This window comes from Eurosta solidaginis, chromosome 2 (assembly GCF_040869045.1).
Source record: "Eurosta solidaginis isolate ZX-2024a chromosome 2, ASM4086904v1, whole genome shotgun sequence".
In the NCBI taxonomy this organism is placed as follows: Eukaryota; Metazoa; Arthropoda; class Insecta; order Diptera; family Tephritidae; genus Eurosta; species Eurosta solidaginis.
The window spans coordinates 85324909-85343918 of record NC_090320.1 but is presented as its reverse complement, the minus strand read 5'-3'; the positions used below and the strand labels follow the sequence as shown (position 1 = coordinate 85343918).

Sequence of the window (19010 nt, the reverse complement as noted above, 5' to 3'; positions counted from 1 at the left end):
TCGCTTGACACAGCCCACCATTCGCTCCCATGCACCTCCAGCTGAAGGATTACCAGGTGGGTTAAACAACCATTCTACCCCATACTTTACACCTTCATCGACCAACTTCCTCTCTACCAATACCCAATCTTCTTTACTCACACCAACGAAATTCGTACCCCTGTCACTGCGCATTCTCAACGGGACTCCTCGTCGGTTTATGAAGTTGCGTAAGCACAGTATTAATGCATCAGACGACAGATCCTTTGCCAATTCTAAATGAATTGCTCGTACAGTCAAACATGTAAATAAACATCCCCATCTTTTTTCTTGTCTGCGACCAACTGCTACGTTATATGGACCGAAGAAATCTACACCAGTATAGCTGAAAGCCCGAATGTACGGAGTAAGGCGATCTCTTGGAAGCTGTCCCATAAGTGGTGGCTTTGGTTCCACAATTCTGTTTTTACATATTTGACAATCTCTTTTAGCTGCACGAACCAAACTACGTAAATTAGTTATCCAGAACTTCCTTCTTATAGCGCAAATGATTGCCTCATTATTTTGATGTTTGTATTTTTCGTGATAATGTCTAGCAATGAGACCGGATAATCGATGCTTATGCGGTAAAATTATCGGCCTTTTTGTTTCTAATGGGACACTATCAGCATAATCGATACGTCCTGATAGCCGCAATATTCCCTCGTCGTCAATTATCGGAGTCAGCTTAAATAACGGACTGTTTTTAGGGATTGGTTTTCTGTTTACTAAAATGCGCATCTCCTCCGGATATACGTTCTCCCCCATCTCCTGTTTCGAAACTGTCTACGTAGTCGTCCACATAGTGGCGGTCAATAATAGCACTAGTAGCTCTTGGATGAAGGTCTCGAAACTTCATCGCATTTGTATTCTTCACGTATTGTGCAGAACATGGTGAACAGGCTGATCCAAATATCATCGCGTTCATAATATATACATCTGGTTCCTTTGACGAATTTCCACCCCGCCACAAAAAGCGTTGTGCATCCTGGTCTTCTTGGCGTATCAGAACTCTGTTAAACATTTCTCGTATGTCTGCACATACGCCAATGACACCCTGTCGAAATTTAAATAGTATACTCAATAAAGGCTTTGGCTGATAAGCATCTGGACCTTTCATTAGCCTTGAGTTGAAAGAAACACCATTTACTGACGCTGTGGCATCGAATACTAAACGTAGTTTATTTTCTTTATTTTGATTACATACCGCAAAATGGGGTAGGTACCATGTGTGAGGTTTAACCTCCATTGCTTCCGCCCGTGATAGTTTCCTAGCATATGATTTACTTAAATACTCATTGATCTTATCAATGTACCAAGTCCCAAATTCACGGTTTTTTTCAAATTTTGTCTCCAATGATTCCAGACGACGCAGTGCCATACTATAGCTTTCACAAAATTCTACCTCATTATTTAGCCACAATAAACCGGTTTCATAACGGCAACCGATTTGCTTGGTTGTCTCCAATAAAATTGCTTCAGCTCGTTTGTCTGCTTCAGACATAACCGGCTGTAGGGGCTTCATACCAAAATTCTCCAGCGTAAAATATTCTTTCATTTGCTGCTGAATATCGTTGATTGCGTCTAATTCGCAGTCTATACGACAAACAACTCCTTCTACACTATCTTCGTTGGATCCGAAGAGCATATATCCCAACTTTGACCTGTGGACAGAAAAACAATCGTCTATGTTTATAACTTCTATTGGACGAACCAAATTTGTGTGCGGCATACCGATGAGAATTTGTGGCACAGCATTAACATAATCATCCACTGGCAAGTTTCGAATTTTATCGTACTTTAATTTAAAACTGTCAACATTCAACGTTTGTGCTGGTAGCTCTAACTTTCTTGTTGTGCGTACATTTCTCATCTGAAATGTTGTATTCTGATTCAAGCCAGAAATTTCGACGTCTAATCGTTGTGATAGTTCGCTTGTGGTCTTACCTCCTATCCATTTTAATGATAATTTATCAACTGGACCATTCAAGCCAATAGTTTTAGCTACCTGCTCTTCGATCAAGGATATTTTAGAACCATCATCGACAAATGCAATAACCTTACAACTACCCTTTGGTCCTTTTATTTCTACAGGCAGAAATTTAAATAGCGTTTGCTTACTAAATTCCTTCGCGAATATAGTGACGACATTTGCTGTGTCAGCTGCCTGCTTTTCCACATCTGCATTGTCCGCAGTCGACGTCGACTTTAAATTGCCATTGAAATTTTTGCTACTTCGTTCGTGCAATAGCCGGTTATGATATCTACGGCAAAATTCAAGTCCGCACTCGCGACGTGTATTACAATTGATAGTGCTGTGACCAGGTCGTAGACAACTGAAACATAAGTGATTTGCTTTCACAAATGACCATCTATCGCTGCAGTCCATATTTTTGAACTTTTCACACTGGCTTAAATTGTGGTTACCTTTGCAATATAAACATTTACTTTCTGTCATCACTAGCACTGGTTTCAATGTCTTGGTTGCCTTCGAAATCAACTGTTCATTTGTTTTGGAAGTCTCTACCGGCACAACGTCTGTAGCAATTGAAATAAATATAGCGACTTCTTGTAACCAATTACTAAAATGGCGAACACTTGGGAAACACAATTTCGTGGAGAAAGTATACCTGGCCCATTCTTCACGTTTATTCATCGGCAATTTACTTAGTAATTCGTCTAACAACGTCGGATTCGAAAGATGAGATGCTGCTCCTGCATTTTCCAAGAAAGCAGTTAGGTTGCTCACCATTGTACTGAAGGTTACAATTTCGGACATATTTCCTTCGGCTATGGTTGGAAACGCTCGCGCTTTAGCTATTTGGCTACGTATTAGTAGCTGTGGACGTCCAAAATGGAATTCAAGCGTAGATATTACAGCACCTACACTAGATGGGTGAATTAGTAGGCATTCTACTCGCTGTCTGGCTGGCCCTTTTAAAGCCTTTTGCAAACGGAATAAATTTTCCAAATCTGTGTACATATACATTGAGGTAGTTTCCTTGAATGCTGCAAAAAACATTGGCCATTCTTCCGGCGATCCGTTGAATTCAGGCAGGTCGTGTAATTTGCGTACATACGGCTGTTGTATAGAAATTGACGGTGGCAATTGGTTTGGCTGCACACTTGACTGTGCTGGTGGCGCTTGACTTATGGCAAATGGGGAATACAATCCATTAATACTTGACACATTTAAGGCTGTGCTAGTATAAATATTACTACACGCTTGGCTTACATTAGAGTTTACAGAATGACTGATTCTGGTGTTCATGACGTCGGCATAGGTTAGGTAGGCTGGCTGTACACTAGCATATGCGGCAGTAGTATAGATACTAGGCAAGTTACCATGGCCTAGAGTGATATCAGTATTAGGGAGCATGTTGCAGGGGCTATTGTTTGTAAAGCCAACTCTTGCGCTAGTTCTGTCGGCAAAAATTACTTTAGTGGCGGCAGCGTTGGAACTACCACTGGCTACGTTGACGTTTGCAGAGGATACGGCGGCAGCATTGGCAAAGCTACCATTAACTACGTTAACGTTTGCAGAGGGTATTTCGGCAGATGTGACATGGGCTGAAAAGGCATTGGCAGAGATTACGTCGGCAGAGGTGACGTTAACAGAGACATCATCGGCAGAGATGATGCTGGCTAAAGGGGTTTTGACGAAACCTGTGTTATTTGCAATTTCTGTACAAAATTTCGCTTGTAATGCGATTGTTTCTCTTAAATCTAACTTTTCCTTTTCTGCGGCCGCCAATAGGAGCTGCAATTCTCTTATTTGTGCTTTAAATTCATAAATTGACTTATCTGTTTGTGTGATTGTTTTATCAGTTTCTCCCTCGCTGGCTGAAGCCATCTCAGCGCTGGTGTCCGAGTCCGTTGAATTGTTTTCCGTATCGACCAATGGTATTTCGTTTTTGTCGCTTCTAAGATCGTATCGTTTCATGAGTATTCATGTGATTCCACGCTGTAATTATAGTTTGCGGATTTGTCTCAGAACAAATATTAAAAAATGTTATCGCTGCAACTAACGCTTCAAGGAAACACAACTAATATTTTAACATGACAGTGTTTATTCAGTCTTACTGTGCAAGTTTTAATATCTACAAGATAGTTATAATAAGTAAATGATTAAATTAAAAATTTTGTAACAAGATTCTTACTTGTTCGTTTAATTTCCTCGAAGGTTTTTCTATAAAATGAAGTTGAAGGAAGCGATTTAGATATTATGAAGAAACGCTTCGTTCAATTTCGTGTTTAACGAAAATTTATATGTATAATAAAAGGATGCCATACTTATGAAATTAAATAAAATGAAGTTTAAACTGTCAAGTTATTATGTCATGTTTACAATGTTTAAGGTAATATAAAATCTTGGTTTGATTCAGCGACAATCAATGTACTGTGAAACCGCTCCACTTGCCCATTAGATGTGCTGTGGAGAGGTGGAGCATTAGCAACTTCAATACCGAAACTGTTGGCAAGAAGGTATCTGACGGTATTCGAATTTAAAGACTTCTCATTATCGCAATAAAGAACCTTAGCGTTAGGAAATATGTTCAAAAGTTGTATGAGTTGGGGCTTAATGTCAACAATTGCTCTGGATGGTATAGTTTGCACAACCGCAAATTTGGAAAACTTGTCCAAACAAGTTAGAAAATAATTTATTAAATTTTAATGAGCTCGAGGCAGTTTAAAAAATTGAAACACAGTTTAAATTTTTTTATTTCAATTTTATTTGGTCGATATTTCGATCTCATTCTGAGATCATCCTCAGGAAACAATTGAATATGTTTTACCGCAATTATGCTGAACGTGTTGGTGCCGGTGCTCCAGTATATTTAGCTGCTGTTATGGAATATTTGGCAGCTGAAGTTCTTGAATTGGCTGGTAATGCTGCACGTGATAATAAAAAAACTAGAATTATTCCACGTCATTTACAATTGGCTATTCGTAACGATGAAGAATTGAATAAACTATTGTCTGGAGTTACCATAGCTCAAGGTGGTGTTTTACCAAATATTCAAGCTGTACTTTTGCCAAAGAAGACCGAAAAGAAAGCATAAGTGATGTAATCGCCGATTTACATATATTCTTAGACGCCAAATTTAAAACCGTCCTTTTCAGGACGACAAAATATATATACAAAGAGATTAATTATATTGTCATATATATGTATTTATCTTTTTTAAAACCTATTAAAACACTTTTTGAAAGAAAAATTTAAAAGGGCATAAGTACACTTTTGGAAAATTTATTTTTTTAACGAAATCTGCGTTAACAACTACTTCAATTAATAAAATAGTGTTTGAAAATATTCATAAAAAAGTTGACTTACATCATTTTCCAGAAGAAAAAAAACTGAGCAACATTAAAAAAGTACAGCATGCACGCTACTACATATTGTATGTATATATGTACATATGTATGTTTGTATGAGCATCTCGACAAAGGCGCAAAAAGTTGTGGCGTGTATTCATACGTACCAAAGGTACAAACACACAACGGTGCATACATACTAATGTATGTGTTTAGCAAATAAATGTGTATATACTCGTGAGTAGGTATACACACCATATTAAGGGTAAAACTACAGCTGCTACTATCAAAATACGAATTTTCATTTTATTATTTTAACAATTAATAGTTGCTTCAGTTATTTTTGATCTTTTTTGTTTAAAAAAATTTGTGGTACTGAAAAGGACCGTTTATAATATTTATTAAAATATGGAATTAAGCACGTTCACCACGTATACGTCTAGCCAATTGAATATCTTTTGGCATAATTGTGACACGTTTTGCATGAATGGCACACAAATTTGTATCTTCGAACAAACCAACTAAATATGCTTTACTTGCTTCTTGTAATGCCATAACAGCTGAACTCTGGAAACGTAAATCAGTTTTAAAATCTTGAGCAATTTCACGCACCAAACGTTGGAATGGCAATTCACGAATCAACAGTTCGGTACTCTTCTGATAACGACGAATTTCACGCAAAGCGACTGTACCTGGGCGATAACGATGTGGCTTCTTCACTCCACCAGTTGCCGGCGCACTTTTGCGAGCAGCTTTAGTGGCCAATTGTTTACGTGGCGCTTTACCACCAGTCGATTTACGGGCTGTTTGCTTTGTACGAGCCATTTCTCACTTTTATTTTTCACAATTCAAAATAAACACTGATCACTGAACACTTCACTTAATAAACCTAATTTTTATAAATGTGGAAATACATATAATAAAATACACAAAAACGTTTCATTTGTCCATTTTTTTTAGGGTTGCAATATTGTGCGAGTTAAAATGAGATAGAAATATGTATGCCACATAATGGTAGCTCACTCAATGTTTTGGATTTTTGTATAAATAGCAGCTACGTTCGGTAACCAAGCTATTAGTTGTGAAGTGAAGTGATCAAGTTAAGTCTTCTTGTGAAAGCTAAAAAAAGTGCTAAATAGAAAAAATGACTGGTCGTGGCAAAGGTGGAAAAGGATTAGGTAAAGGTGGCGCCAAACGTCATCGCAAAGTTTTACGTGATAACATCCAAGGTATCACAAAGCCAGCTATTCGACGTTTAGCACGTCGTGGTGGCGTAAAACGTATATCTGGTTTAATATATGAAGAAACTCGTGGTGTTTTAAAAGTATTTTTGGAAAATGTTATCCGTGATGCAGTCACTTATACTGAACATGCTAAAAGGAAAACAGTTACGGCTATGGATGTTGTATATGCATTGAAGAGGCAGGGTCGTACATTGTATGGTTTCGGCGGTTAAATTCATTTTTACGGACATATTAAAACAAAATAAATATACATTCAAACAAACGGTCCTTTTCAGGGCCACAATATTTTTTAACAAAGATTTCAAAATTTCTCTAATACAATACATAACAGAAAGATATGTTATTAAGATGTACATGCATATGTAGTATGTATGAATGTTCGTTTAAACTAAGTAGCATACGTGTGTATGCATAATGAAAACTCATGCAAATGAATATACCCAGACACAAGCCAAGCGATATAAATATGTGTATAATAGCTGGCTTATTTTCAAAAATGGCATAAGTTCATTTTTGTAAAAAATAAACTTAACCTGATTTAAGTAGCAAAAGTATCTGAATACACTAAACTATAAAGTATATAACAAAATTTACTTAAATCGACTTATATCATTTAAAAAAAAAGGACAAATTCACAGCTGCGAGTATACACATTAAAGTAGCCATACTTATACCAATTTAGGCAAACAAATTTTGCCAACGACCATACCACGCTGAATACATCGGTTCTCGTCCGATCACCGAAATTAAGCAGCGTCGGGCGCGGTTAGTACTTAGATGGGGGACCGCTTGGGAACACCGCGTGTTGTTGGCATATCCTACTTTTTCTTTTATTTTATGTATATATATGTACATAAATATTTTTTTTTATTAAATTGCATTTAATTGAATAAATACTTGGAATACAATTTAATATTTCTATAGATTCAATGGAAAAATTTCATACGCGCGCATACATTTACGTGCATAATAATATTAGTTATAATTTTTTACCATATCAATTATTGATTTAAAGCTTATAAGCATTCATCATATAAATACAAAATGTCGGTAAAACATATTCAATTGTTTCCTGAGGATGATCTCAGAATGAGATCGAAATATCGACCAAATAAAATTGAAATATAAAAATTTAAACTGTGTTTCAATTTTTTAAACTGCCTCGAGCTCATTAAAATTTAATAAATTATAATATTTGAAGGCAAATAAAAATATATTTTTAAAAAGTTAGAAAATATTTTGAATCTGTGGAAAAAATATCAACGTGAAGGATTTCTCCTAAAATTGCTGGGATTGGTGTTTTTGCTATTATATGCTTTTGATGACGTCTATTATATTTCGATCTTGAACAGATTTTGCAGTTTCCGACCGCTTCTTTTGCTCGCTTTTCCAGTTTTGGAAAAAAGTAATCATTCAAAATTTGTTTTACGTTTTCCTGTGCGGCGCGGTGAGCACGGTTATGTTCTGTTACTATGATTTCAAGTTGGTCATTTGGGTCAAAAATATTGGTCACAAATTTCCTGGCATATTTAAACTTGGTATTTGGGAATAATTGTACTATATCATGTTGGATATAGGCTAGAATAGGCAAGCTGCAATGAATTGCGTTCACTACGTTGTTATTGACAAGGTCTTGAATAGTACCTAAGACCCTACAAGACAGGTACCCGTTACCTAATCGATTACTTAATCGTTACTAATAACTTGGTCACCAATTATCGTCTTAATGACTTTTACATTGCTGTCGTGAAAAAGGTAACGCATGCGCTCTCTCAAAATAGTGTACGTGTGACTCGCTCTCTCGCTCTTACCTATTGTGTTTTCGACATTCCTTCTCGCTCGATGTTATTTACATTTTTAAGTTACTTCATTAGGTATGTTTTCGTTATCGCTAACCAAAACATATGCAACAACAACAACACGGGTAACTGGCCTATCGGTTACCCGTACCGGTTACCTTCTGTCATTTCGCTTTTTATATGAATGAAACGCGTCCCTTTTGTTTAAATAATATTTAATTATGAATAAATTATGTATACAATGGTTTTTACAAATAATTTCCTTAATTTTCTAGTAAACCTTACATATGTGCATATTTATATGGAATACTACATATGTAAAGACATAAACTCATTCGTAGTCGTGCCCTTTCTGAAACTATTTTGAGTTTCGAAGCTCACACTGATGGTGCTCAATTTTTCCTGCGCGAGTGGTGTTGTTAGTATCATTTTGCATAGATATGAGTGTTGTAGATAAATACCGGAATATACGCAGCCCCATTTCGTGCTATCAAAGTCGATTTGCAGGTGATGTTGAGCCTTTGAACTTGACCCTTTCCCATAATATGCGTGGTAGGGCCTTATATGTGATACTAAAAAGGCCGAGGGACAGTTGTCGCAGTTTTCTTGTAGTTTGAGCAAATGTACGTTCTTCTTACAGCTGGAATATTGCTATGCCCACATCGTCAAATCGAATTACCTAGAATGAAAAAGAAACGAATATCAGTAAGGATAGATAATAAGTTTTTAATATAACCGGAAGTGCTTAATAAATACAAGATACTCAAGGGGATTTCAGATAACCAGAATCAGCACCTGTAAAATAAATTCAAGTGAACCTCCACCATGTCAAGGCATCTTCCGGTAGCGGGGGTACCCGAAGATTATAACAAGAGATAATTGATAGATGTTGGGGTAATAGATAGTAAATTAGGCGTGCTACAAAAACAAAAACGAATAAATGCAGATGACTGTTTAATCCATTATGCGAAGTTCTTTGAATGGATGTGCAAATTGAAACGGGCAAAGTACTGCTAAAACTGCTTTCCCCGAGTAACCCGGGAACGAATTGATATGACTACGTCTATTCTTCTTAAGCAGCAGTGCCGAGCACCAATTCCCTTTTGGACAGGAAAGTAAACGTTTGGTTGTCTGCAAGTTTATCATATGCCGATACAGAACATACTCGTTTGCTGGATCTGAGCAGTACATCTAATTTTCCCAGATTTTCTGGGCTCAGCGAGGGTATCCTCCTGAATGGTGCATGTGTACCCTGCTGCCTTGCCTGGCCGCTCACCCAACAACACCAGGCACGACGGCTCCAGCGGGTTAGTGGGCTTAGAGTATACCCGTTGTAGCTATGCCTGTCGTAAGAGGCGACTAAAATACCAAATTGATTCAAGGGGTTTTGTAGCGCAATCCTTTCAATGGGTTGCCAGCGCAATATATAGCCTCTCCAACCCAATTTTCAACGTCACCTACCCGTGGCGAATCCTGTTTCTTTAACAGCCGAGGCTCTGGCGACCTCATGTTCCTTATGGATCTACATTTGGAGGCGCTTAGTTAGCTGACATCGCTTACTTAATCGGTAGATTCTAAAGTAAAAACCAAAAGACAAAATATAGGTTAGGTTGAAGTGGCCGGTTCATGAGGATCTCACATAGACTGAATGCGTCCGTAGTCTTACCAGAAGTTTGTTTTAACGACCAAGCTGAAAACCCTATCAAGAACCAGGACCTATGTTATAAAAAAACTCCGTCCTCTTGACAAATACTAGAAGCTTCCTAGGACTTAAGCCACTTGCTGCTTCTAGATCTGACAGCTTTATCACTCCTAATAGCTGGAGCCTTAGCCTGTCAAGCGCAGGGCACGATATATCTCAGGGGGCCCGGTATTTTTCGAAGGGCCCGCGATTTAGAGGTACTAAGACATTTTTTTTAATTCAGGAGAGTCTTTAGTTGTTCCATGTGGAAATTTTAAGCCGAATTTCAAAAGCAACGAATATTGATAGTGATTTTTTACATGGTCCCTCGAACAGTGAGGAGACAATAAAAACATCAAACAAAAATATATGTTTACATGAATCCGAAATCGTAAAGTTTTCGTGGTAACACTGATGAAGGTTCATCTTCAAAAAGCCTTCCAACAATACCACCAACTCTGTATCAAAGTCTAGATTATTTAAACGGTTTCGATATCGGTACCGTGAATAATGAGTTTTTGCGATCTGAAGAAGTGAACGAAATAATTCGTCGAGGTCATCAAAAGTGCCCTGTTATTTTTCCACGTGATTGTCATGACGAGGCTTTCCTACCTCGTTGTTAAACAGAATCTTGCCAAATGGAGAGAAAGTGGAGCGTCACTGGTTGGTGTGGAGTGCCAGTAGCAATGCTTTTTATTGCCTACCATGTCGTCTGTTAAGCACCAATACTTTAAATCGACCTAAAATTTGTTGTCCTGGCGAATATTCGAAATTCCAGGTATGGAAGAAGCTATACGCTAAACTGCCATCACACGAAAATACTGAAGATCACATTAAATGTTATATTCAATGGCGATCTTTACAAAACCTAATTCGAAAGGAGGCTACAATTGATACACTTATCAATGAACAGCTAATCACTGAAATTCAAAAGTGGAAAGAAATTTTATATAGAATTTTGGACACTATTTTTTTCAAAAAGCGAAAGGATGGACATTTTTTGGGCATCTAAGATCTCATAAGCCATTATGATCCGATACTTAGAGATCCTTTGGAGAAAGTGAGGATTTCACAATAGCAGCACAAACGTTTACAAGTTCGCTATCTTTCCCCAGACATTCAGAACGAGTTTATAGAAATTTGTGCAAATTTGTTGCATGTGAGGGAAACTATATTAGATCAAGGTCAGAAAGCTAAGTATTTTGCTATTATCGTTGATGCTATGCTTGATGCTAGTCACGTTGACTACGTTCATTTTGCGCTCACTCCATTTCAATTCGAAAGCAACAAATTTACAATTCCAGAACAGATTTTGGCTTTCGTGAATTGTAACCAAAAAACTGCTCAGAAAATCGCTGATCTAATTTGCCATACATGATTGAAGATTGTCGTGCACAAGGGTACGATAACGGCGCCAATATGAAAGGAGCTTACAACGGAGCACTACGTCACATTCTCGACAAAAACTCGAATGCTGATTACTCGCCTTGTGCAACCCGCAGCTATGATAGCGTTTTCTTTTCTGGATAAAGTGTTACGCAAGCGTTGTTGTTCTATTCTAAAAAACAGGCAACGCCTTTACGGGGTATTTCGTTCTCTTGTGAAAATTCTTGCCTGCTCCCAACGCAAAAGCGTTACACTTTTACCCTGTATAAAATGGCGGTGTGGCAGTGCAAGAATCTTTTTAGGACGGTCATACTCTTGTCAGTGTGTCACGTGCAAGGGATGGTTGCATCGGACAGGTTGCTCTGGGCTTGATCCCAAAACCCGACGTCCTCGTAACTTTTACAAATCTTTTGTGGCTTCTTTTTGTTCACGCCCTCATTACATTATGAGAAAATACCTGAGAACACAGCCGTATGATGCTGAAAAACACAAGCAGGTCCTGAGTGAACTCCACAAACAGGCGTCGGAACTCTATGCCAGGAATTGCCCGGTGAATCCTGTACTCAAAGAAAAAAACTAGCAGAGTAGGAACGCACTCTCCCTAAGGAAACGGGAGTCACTCTAGCCCAACTTCGATCTGGATACTGTAACAGGTTAAACTCTTACCTATCCAGAATCAACCCCGACATACAAAACATATGTCCTGCTTATAATGTGTCCCCACATGACACCAACCATCTCTTTAGCTGTATTGTGGAATCAACGCTTCTAACACTCCTCTCATTATGGTCCACCCCTGTTGAAACTTTCTGTTTCCTTGGACTCCCGTTAGAGGACATTGATGACAATTTGTGATCTGTCGCACCTATTGGATGGGGCGAAGCACTGCTACAACAAGAGCAGGCGGACAACCCGGAAAGAGAGGCAGGAACTGCATGACCCATCGATCCCGAGCCGTTCCTGTCAGTTGGCTCACAGGGGCATTTATTAGGAGAAGGGGGGAAAAGAGAGAAGAACACTGGAGCAATACGCCAGGTTTGAGACAATCTAAGTTACTGTTAGGAAGTTATAGCACAAGTCGCTACAGGGCAATAATAGACCTATCGAAAGATAACCGAAGAATCCCAAGAGCTTTCTTACAGGGCATTATAGACTGAGCAGCCGTACGCAGAAAGTGGGCATACTATCGAATAACACATGCCGATTTTGTGATCGATCAGCAGACGGCGGACCATATCCTCCAAGAATACGAAGCAATCTCAAAACGTAGGGCTAAGTTTATGGGCTCACCATGGCCAGTACATTCCCACATTTAATACATTGAGGTACTAACCCGACCATCTCCGGACCTATTGATATGACTACATTGAACCTTCTAGGGATTGAATATTAATAATGACCGCAATGCGAAAGTCTGTTAAAATTTACCATTCTCCATGGAATGCTACATATATAACTTACCACGTTTTGAATCAGTAATGAAAGGAGCAAAATTTACTAAAATTTTAACTGGTTGTGGGTAAGGTGTTGATGTCCTCTCTTAACGCAATGTAATGGCAACGGCGACGCAGGGAAAATAATAAAAATCCTATAAATCTACTGATCATAATTAATTAATCCCTCCCTTTCTATGCAGTTGTATGCATACATACATAAGGGTTTTGTTCTCCAAACGCTATTTAAAGAAATCAATTGGTATTTACATGAACTTCGAACTCTTTGGTATTTACCTTCTTCAGTTGATTATCAACAAAAGCATGACAAATTATCACTAACAATTCATACATGTTGTTTATATATTTAATATGGTAGGCAATTTACTTACCCTTTCTGGTGCGATGATCCTGGACAATCGGGCCTGACTAGACGAGATTTATTTTGCTTTAACATAGCGTGCTTAACGCGAACCATATCATGTTAGGGCACAATTTCGATTATGCAACCAATCAAAGAATTTTCGTGCTTGTAATAATGCTATGGTAGCAGCAGCAGCTCCCGGTGGCGGCACATAAACAACAGTTGCATGCGGATCAGTTGCATTTTTTGCTTCGGCTACCTATTCAATTTTAATTCACATTATATTATCTACTATTGCAATTTTTAATCAATACAAATCAATATAAATTACCGAAGCAAATACTGGCAAACCAAGATGCGTAGTTACACCCTTTTTTGGGAAAATACATCCAACCAATTTTGTACCGTATTCCAAAGCATGTTGGTTGTGGAAAGTGCCTTGTTTACCGGTAAATCCTTGGCAAATGACACGTGAATCTGCATTTAATTGTAGGTTTCTTGTTGTTTTGGCATATCCTGAGCTGAATCGCACCCCGGCAGAGATGATATATATTAGAATAATATAACATTTTTTTTATTATTTAAAAATACACATTCGTATGAATGAAAAGCAGAGAGTAAATAATGTTGATTTGGTTGTAGCGATAAGGACACTTCCAGGGAGGGATTTAGTATGACCGCCTGAAACCTTCTAGGCCATCCCGTCGATTCTATACAACTTTCAGATTCTAAAAACGGTTGTCGACACGCGTCTTTTGATACCACCTTTGTTTAGGTGTGCACTGTCTTGAAAACGTTACCTTTTTTAGTTTTGGAAATCGAATCTTCCAATTCCAATTGGTGGCAAGAGGACTTGGCTGCCTCTAGTTAATGCGCCAGGTTAATTTAGAAGTGCCTAAACAGCTAACACACGTCACACCTAAAAGCCCGTAGCACAAGCACTTTTTTAGTTTTTAGTTTAATTACCACAATTATAGTTTTTCATCGTTTTAAAATGTTTCCCGGAATAATTAATAAATTGTCGTATTAAGATGACGCTGTCATTTCGATGACAGCAAGAAACGTCGATGTGTTAGTGGAGAGCGAAAAAAGCTTTGAATGTGTGGGTGAACTAGTTACCACCGTCTTGTAGGGGAGAGTGTTTTTGTCACGAAATTGAATTACATGTCTTGTTCTGTTTCCAAATATAATGAAAGTCCGTATAGATGGATTGACAGACCCTTCAATAATAATCTGATTTTTGAAGCAATTTACAGGTTTTTCAACCGTCGGAATGGCATAACTCAATGACTGTTCGCTATGCATAGTTGCACAGTAGGAATTTGAGTTTTGTTCCAACATGTTAACCTGTTGTCGCGACAAAGCATCAGCAACATTATTTTCTTTTCCTGGTTTATAATGCAGTTTCGCATTGTGCTCATCGACAAACGCCTTCCAACGCTTTAGTTTCGCATTTGGATTTCTATCTGAAACTGCAAACGTTAATGGTTGGTGGTCGGTAAAAATGTTTAAGTGGCTTACACCATACAGGTCATTTCTAAGGTTTTTTAATGCCCATACAATAGCTAGAATTTCCCTTTCGTTTGTTGCAAAATTAAGTTCATTACCCTTCAAAGTTCTAGATATCATAGTAATTGGTCTTTCTTCCTGAGATAAAACAGCTCCTAGGCCATGGTTGGAAGCATCTGTTGTTAAGTCAAAAGGTTTTTTAAAATCAGGGTAAGCTAGTATTACATCTTCAGATATCAAAATACGTTTCAATTTATCAAAAGCTTGGAACTGTAAAGAGTTTAATGTAATTTTTACTTTTTTTGACTGATTAGCACTGATTTTTCCGTTTTCACCTTTTAGGATGTCGGTCAGAGGTTTGGCTATGCTGGCAAAGTCTTTAATGAAGCACCTATAATAGCTTGCCAGTCCTAAGAATGATCTTAAGCTGTATAAATTTTCGGGGGCCGGGAAGTTTAGCATTGTATGTACCTTGTCTTGGCATGGTTTAATGCCTCCCCTTGATACAACAAACCCCAGATATTCGATTTCATTTTTAAAAAATTGGGACTTTTCTACTGATACCCTCATGTTAGCATCATATAAGCTTTTTAGAACCCAGTTCACGTCTTCAATGTGTTGTTCTTTCGTTTTTGAAAATATTATAACATCGTCTACGTAAACATAGCAGATTTTACCTATTTGCTCCCTTAGCACATCGTCTATAGCCCTCTGGAATATGCTAGAAGCGTTTTTTAGGCCGAACGGTAGTCTGCAAAATTCATATTTTCCGTTGCTTACAGAAAAAGCCGTTTTCTCTCTATCTCGTTCTGCAAGTTCGATTTGGTGGAAACCCGATTTTAAATCAATCGTTGAAAAATTGTGACTGACCCATGTTAGACAATATCGACATTACATTTGGTATTGGATATTTGTCGTCAATGGTAACTTCATTTAACTTTCGAAAATCTACAACCAAGCGTTTCTTCCTGTTGCCTAACTCGTCAAACCCTTTTTTGTCTACGACCCAAATTGGATTATTGTATGGGGATCTGGAAGGTCTAATAATGCCATTATGTAGAAGTTCTTTTATTTCATTTTTCACAAAATCCGCAACACCTATTGGGTATGGGTAAAACCTAGAATAAATGGGCTCTTCATGTTTTGTACGAATAGTTGCGACTACGTTCGTATTATATGGTAAAGACTCGTTTGGATCAGCAAACGCGTTTGATCGTTTCCTAATCATTTTTAAAAACTCGGTTTTCACTGCGAGCGGTACATTATCATGTTGAACTTGTAAAATATGTATGTTTTCACATTTAGTAAATAATAACCTTTCTTTTCCAAAGTCGTGAGTAATTTCACCTTTCTTCAGGTCGACTATGGCATTAACCTGCGTAAGCAGGTCAAGCCCAATTATAGCATCAAAATTGTTCAGAATTGGTAATATAACAAAATCAGTATTTATACCGAATAAGTTTATTTTACACTTTTTACTTAATTTAGTCTCGCCATGAACTGACTTAACTAAAAACGGTTTAGCGAATGGCACAATTCCCTTTAGCTCTTTAAAGGGCCTTATATAACTTTTTGAAGCCCCAGTATCTATTAACATTTTTATAACTTTCTGCTCGGTCCCTATTTTTCTGCTAACCCAACGGAGCAGGGTCCTGCCCTAAAAAATTTATCTCTTCCGCAATATCCTCAATTTCGTTTTCTACTTTTTCATCGTAAGAAACTTTATCAGCATTATCTTGTGTAATGTGATTTATTCTTTGAATTTTAGGCCCAGTACTCCTATCGAAATCGGGCCGGCGCTTAGCTTGCGGTATTTGATTACCAGGATTTTGTGGAAATTGTCTTTGTTTAGAACTCTGGAAATTGTTTGGTTTAGTATGCTCTAGGGTCTGGTTCGGTGGATTTTTGAGCTCATAATTCGATGAGCGACGGAAGCGAGACGTTGACGGATCTACATCCATAGGTTCGGATCTCTCCTGTCTATTGTTGTGAATAGAACTATGTTTTTGCTGTCTATAGTAATTATTTTGGTAATGGGGATTTTTATGGTTGTTTAAATATTCTAGCTGATAAGTATTATTTTCAAGAGGTCTTCTGTCAGCAAGTTGGCCTTTGTTATTGTCATCAAAACGCCTTGCAAAATGTGTCGCGAACGTGTAGCGTTCGTGATTCGCGTCTAGCTCCTGAGCAAGTGCCAAAGCAGACGGTAAGTCAGTTGGCCGTGAAGAAAATAATATGTCACAAAGAGGTTTTCTCAATCCAGAAATGAAAACGCGTAACGCATCCGTTCTGTATTTTTCATTTATTGAATTCGCTAGGGGGCTTTCGTAGGTCATTATTGTTTTATTGGTAAGCAGAGTGAGCTTTCTCTCCACTTCGTCATAGAATTTTAAAATCGTCAGACTCCCTTGCCTTAAAGTACTAAGTTCTTGTTCGATAAGATAAACGGGTCTTTTATCAGCATAGGTAAAGTCTAGCCTAGCTATTATGGCTTTGAAATTTAATACAGTTTTAAAGGAAGCTAGGGCTGTGTCTGCAGGGCCCCTAATTTTGTTCCTAATTATTGCGACCGCTTGATAGTGCTTTGCACTTCCGTCATACCTCTCATATAGTTTGTAGGCTATGTGCGCCGCTTGCCTCCATGAAACATAATGCTCTTGTTTGCCGTCAAACTCGGGCAACGATTTGACAAGGTCAAGTGTTTCGTCGCAATGGACATTTCCTACAATTGTCACCTCTTCAAAGGGTTCTACGTTTTCGGTCAGCGTAGTAGCAAACTTCTTAGTCAAGTCGTATAATTTTTTATCAAAATCTTCTTTCTGTGATTTTAGTGCAGCTGATACCGCTGAGGTAACAATAGCCGTCAGCTCGGTAGTGTCCATACTAATTTCGTTTTTGTCTTTTAAAACTAATTTGTCAAAAAGGTGGGCTAGTTCAGAGTCGCACATAAACTTCAAGTACAAAACTCAGTTTTAAAGGTTTGTTACATAAGCGAATACGTATTAGTTTAATGGGAAAAAATTTAGAAAATATTTAAAAAAGAAAAATCAGGAAAAATTCAATAACGTATTGAAATAGAGTTATGATTTTTCTAACTATTTAAATGTTTCTTAAAAAATACTGAGCATATCACTTACATGCTGTTTTTTTGATATGATTAATATGGTAGTCAATATAAACGTGGTTTCTCAAGAACTGTTGCTAGGTAGCCGTAATTAGTTTGCCCTTCAGATGTCATCCGAGGTAGTCTCATTTAATTTCGGCTTAGTTTACTGTACTTCACCGTTATATGTAAATTGCCATAACACAAAAATGTAATAACATAAAGCTCCGGTGTTTTAACCTTATTGTTATTTTAATGCGGCTGCTCAAGAACCGCTGCTATATAGCTGTAGTTGGTATACCCTTGAAACGTTAACCAAGGTTGCTATTTAAGTAAATTTTTTCCTCCAATACTATAGATTGCAGTAGCACAAATGCAATAATTTTCCGTTGTTTCAATTTTGTTTTTGCTTCAATATTCAATTTAATATACGTGGTGACTTCCTAAACACAGTTGGTTGATCATTTTTTGTAGTAATTTTTTCCAATGTCACCAAAGGTCGAAAGTTAATATCTTCTTTTAGAATTTGTTGCAATCAGTCCAATTAATTATTTGTGGACAGCTTTTTTCCACCATGAGTATCAATTTCAAAGTTTTAAAACTTCTCGAGTTTCACGTTTGGGCGCCAATTAAAATATTTTATTTAGTTTTTTAAATAGTTTTATTTATTAATTCAAACAGGGTCTACTGATACTAATACTACATATATCGTAGCGCACGACCTTCGCATTCAAATTGCAACCAAAATCTGCTCAGAAAGAATTCCAATAAGAATTGGCCTACCGCTTACTTGCTCTCTGCTGTAACAAGAAACTTGTTTTCGCTATGAAACAAACATTATACAAAAATACTGAGGTTACCGCTAGCTTACTCTATTCTACCATGCATTATACTCTCCCAGAAGTCAACGTTGTTCACCGCAAACATTATACTCTATTCGGTGAACATTATTATTATAATGAGAAAGAATTCCAATAAGAAATGGCCGTTATCATACAAACAGATAGCTCTCCCAGCAATAACCCACTCTTACATTGCAAGAGATGGCTATGCCGTTAAGTATTGTACTAGTGATGTTAACTTGTGCATCACTTAATCTTACATTGCAAGTGATGTTGATGTCGCGAAGTGTTCTACTCGTGATGTTAAAGAGTGCA

The 19010-nt window shown here is 37.6% G+C and overlaps 2 protein-coding genes, 1 long non-coding RNA gene and 1 other non-coding gene across 4 annotated transcripts; 1 reads left to right on the top strand and 3 right to left on the bottom strand.

Annotated features, from left to right (window-relative positions):
• Positions 1-724: 724 nt before the first annotated feature.
• On the bottom strand, positions 725-4382 carry LOC137241547 (uncharacterized). The gene is made up of 2 exons (XM_067769134.1): positions 4179-4382; positions 725-4118 (listed from the first exon to the last, which is right to left on the bottom strand). The coding sequence occupies exon 2, from the start codon at positions 3959-3961 to the stop codon at positions 725-727; it is 3237 nt and encodes a 1078-aa protein (XP_067625235.1). The 5' UTR covers positions 3962-4118; positions 4179-4382.
• Positions 4383-4451: 69 nt separating this feature from the next.
• On the bottom strand, positions 4452-6198 carry LOC137242254 (histone H3, embryonic-like). Its single transcript, XM_067769605.1, has 2 exons — positions 6027-6198; positions 4452-4911 (listed from the first exon to the last, which is right to left on the bottom strand). Exons 1-2 carry the CDS (start codon positions 6157-6159, stop codon positions 4820-4822), a joined length of 225 nt encoding a protein of 74 aa, XP_067625706.1. The 5' UTR covers positions 6160-6198; the 3' UTR covers positions 4452-4819.
• Positions 6199-7273: 1075 nt separating this feature from the next.
• LOC137242980 (5S ribosomal RNA) lies at positions 7274-7392 on the top strand. Its single transcript, XR_010950430.1, has one exon. It is a non-coding gene; the product is annotated as a 5S ribosomal RNA (ribosomal RNA).
• Positions 7393-8837: 1445 nt separating this feature from the next.
• LOC137242253 (uncharacterized) lies at positions 8838-14340 on the bottom strand. The gene is made up of 4 exons (XR_010950152.1): positions 14042-14340; positions 13573-13762; positions 13270-13500; positions 8838-9056 (listed from the first exon to the last, which is right to left on the bottom strand). It is a non-coding gene; the product is annotated as an uncharacterized lncRNA (long non-coding RNA).
• Positions 14341-19010: the final 4670 nt, after the last annotated feature.

Excerpts from the sequence above, each read along its gene's own strand:
- LOC137242254 (XM_067769605.1), bottom strand. The coding sequence starts at position 6,159 with ATGGCTCGTACAAAGCAAACAGCCCGTAAATCGACTGGTGGTAAAGCG. Across the intron at positions 4,912-6,026 it reads GCCACATCGTTATCGCCCAG|CATTACCAGCCAATTCAAGA; the intron begins GTACAGTCGCTT and ends TATCACGTGCAG.
- LOC137241547 (XM_067769134.1), bottom strand. The coding sequence starts at position 3,961 with ATGAAACGATACGATCTTAGAAGCGACAAAAACGAAATACCATTGGTC.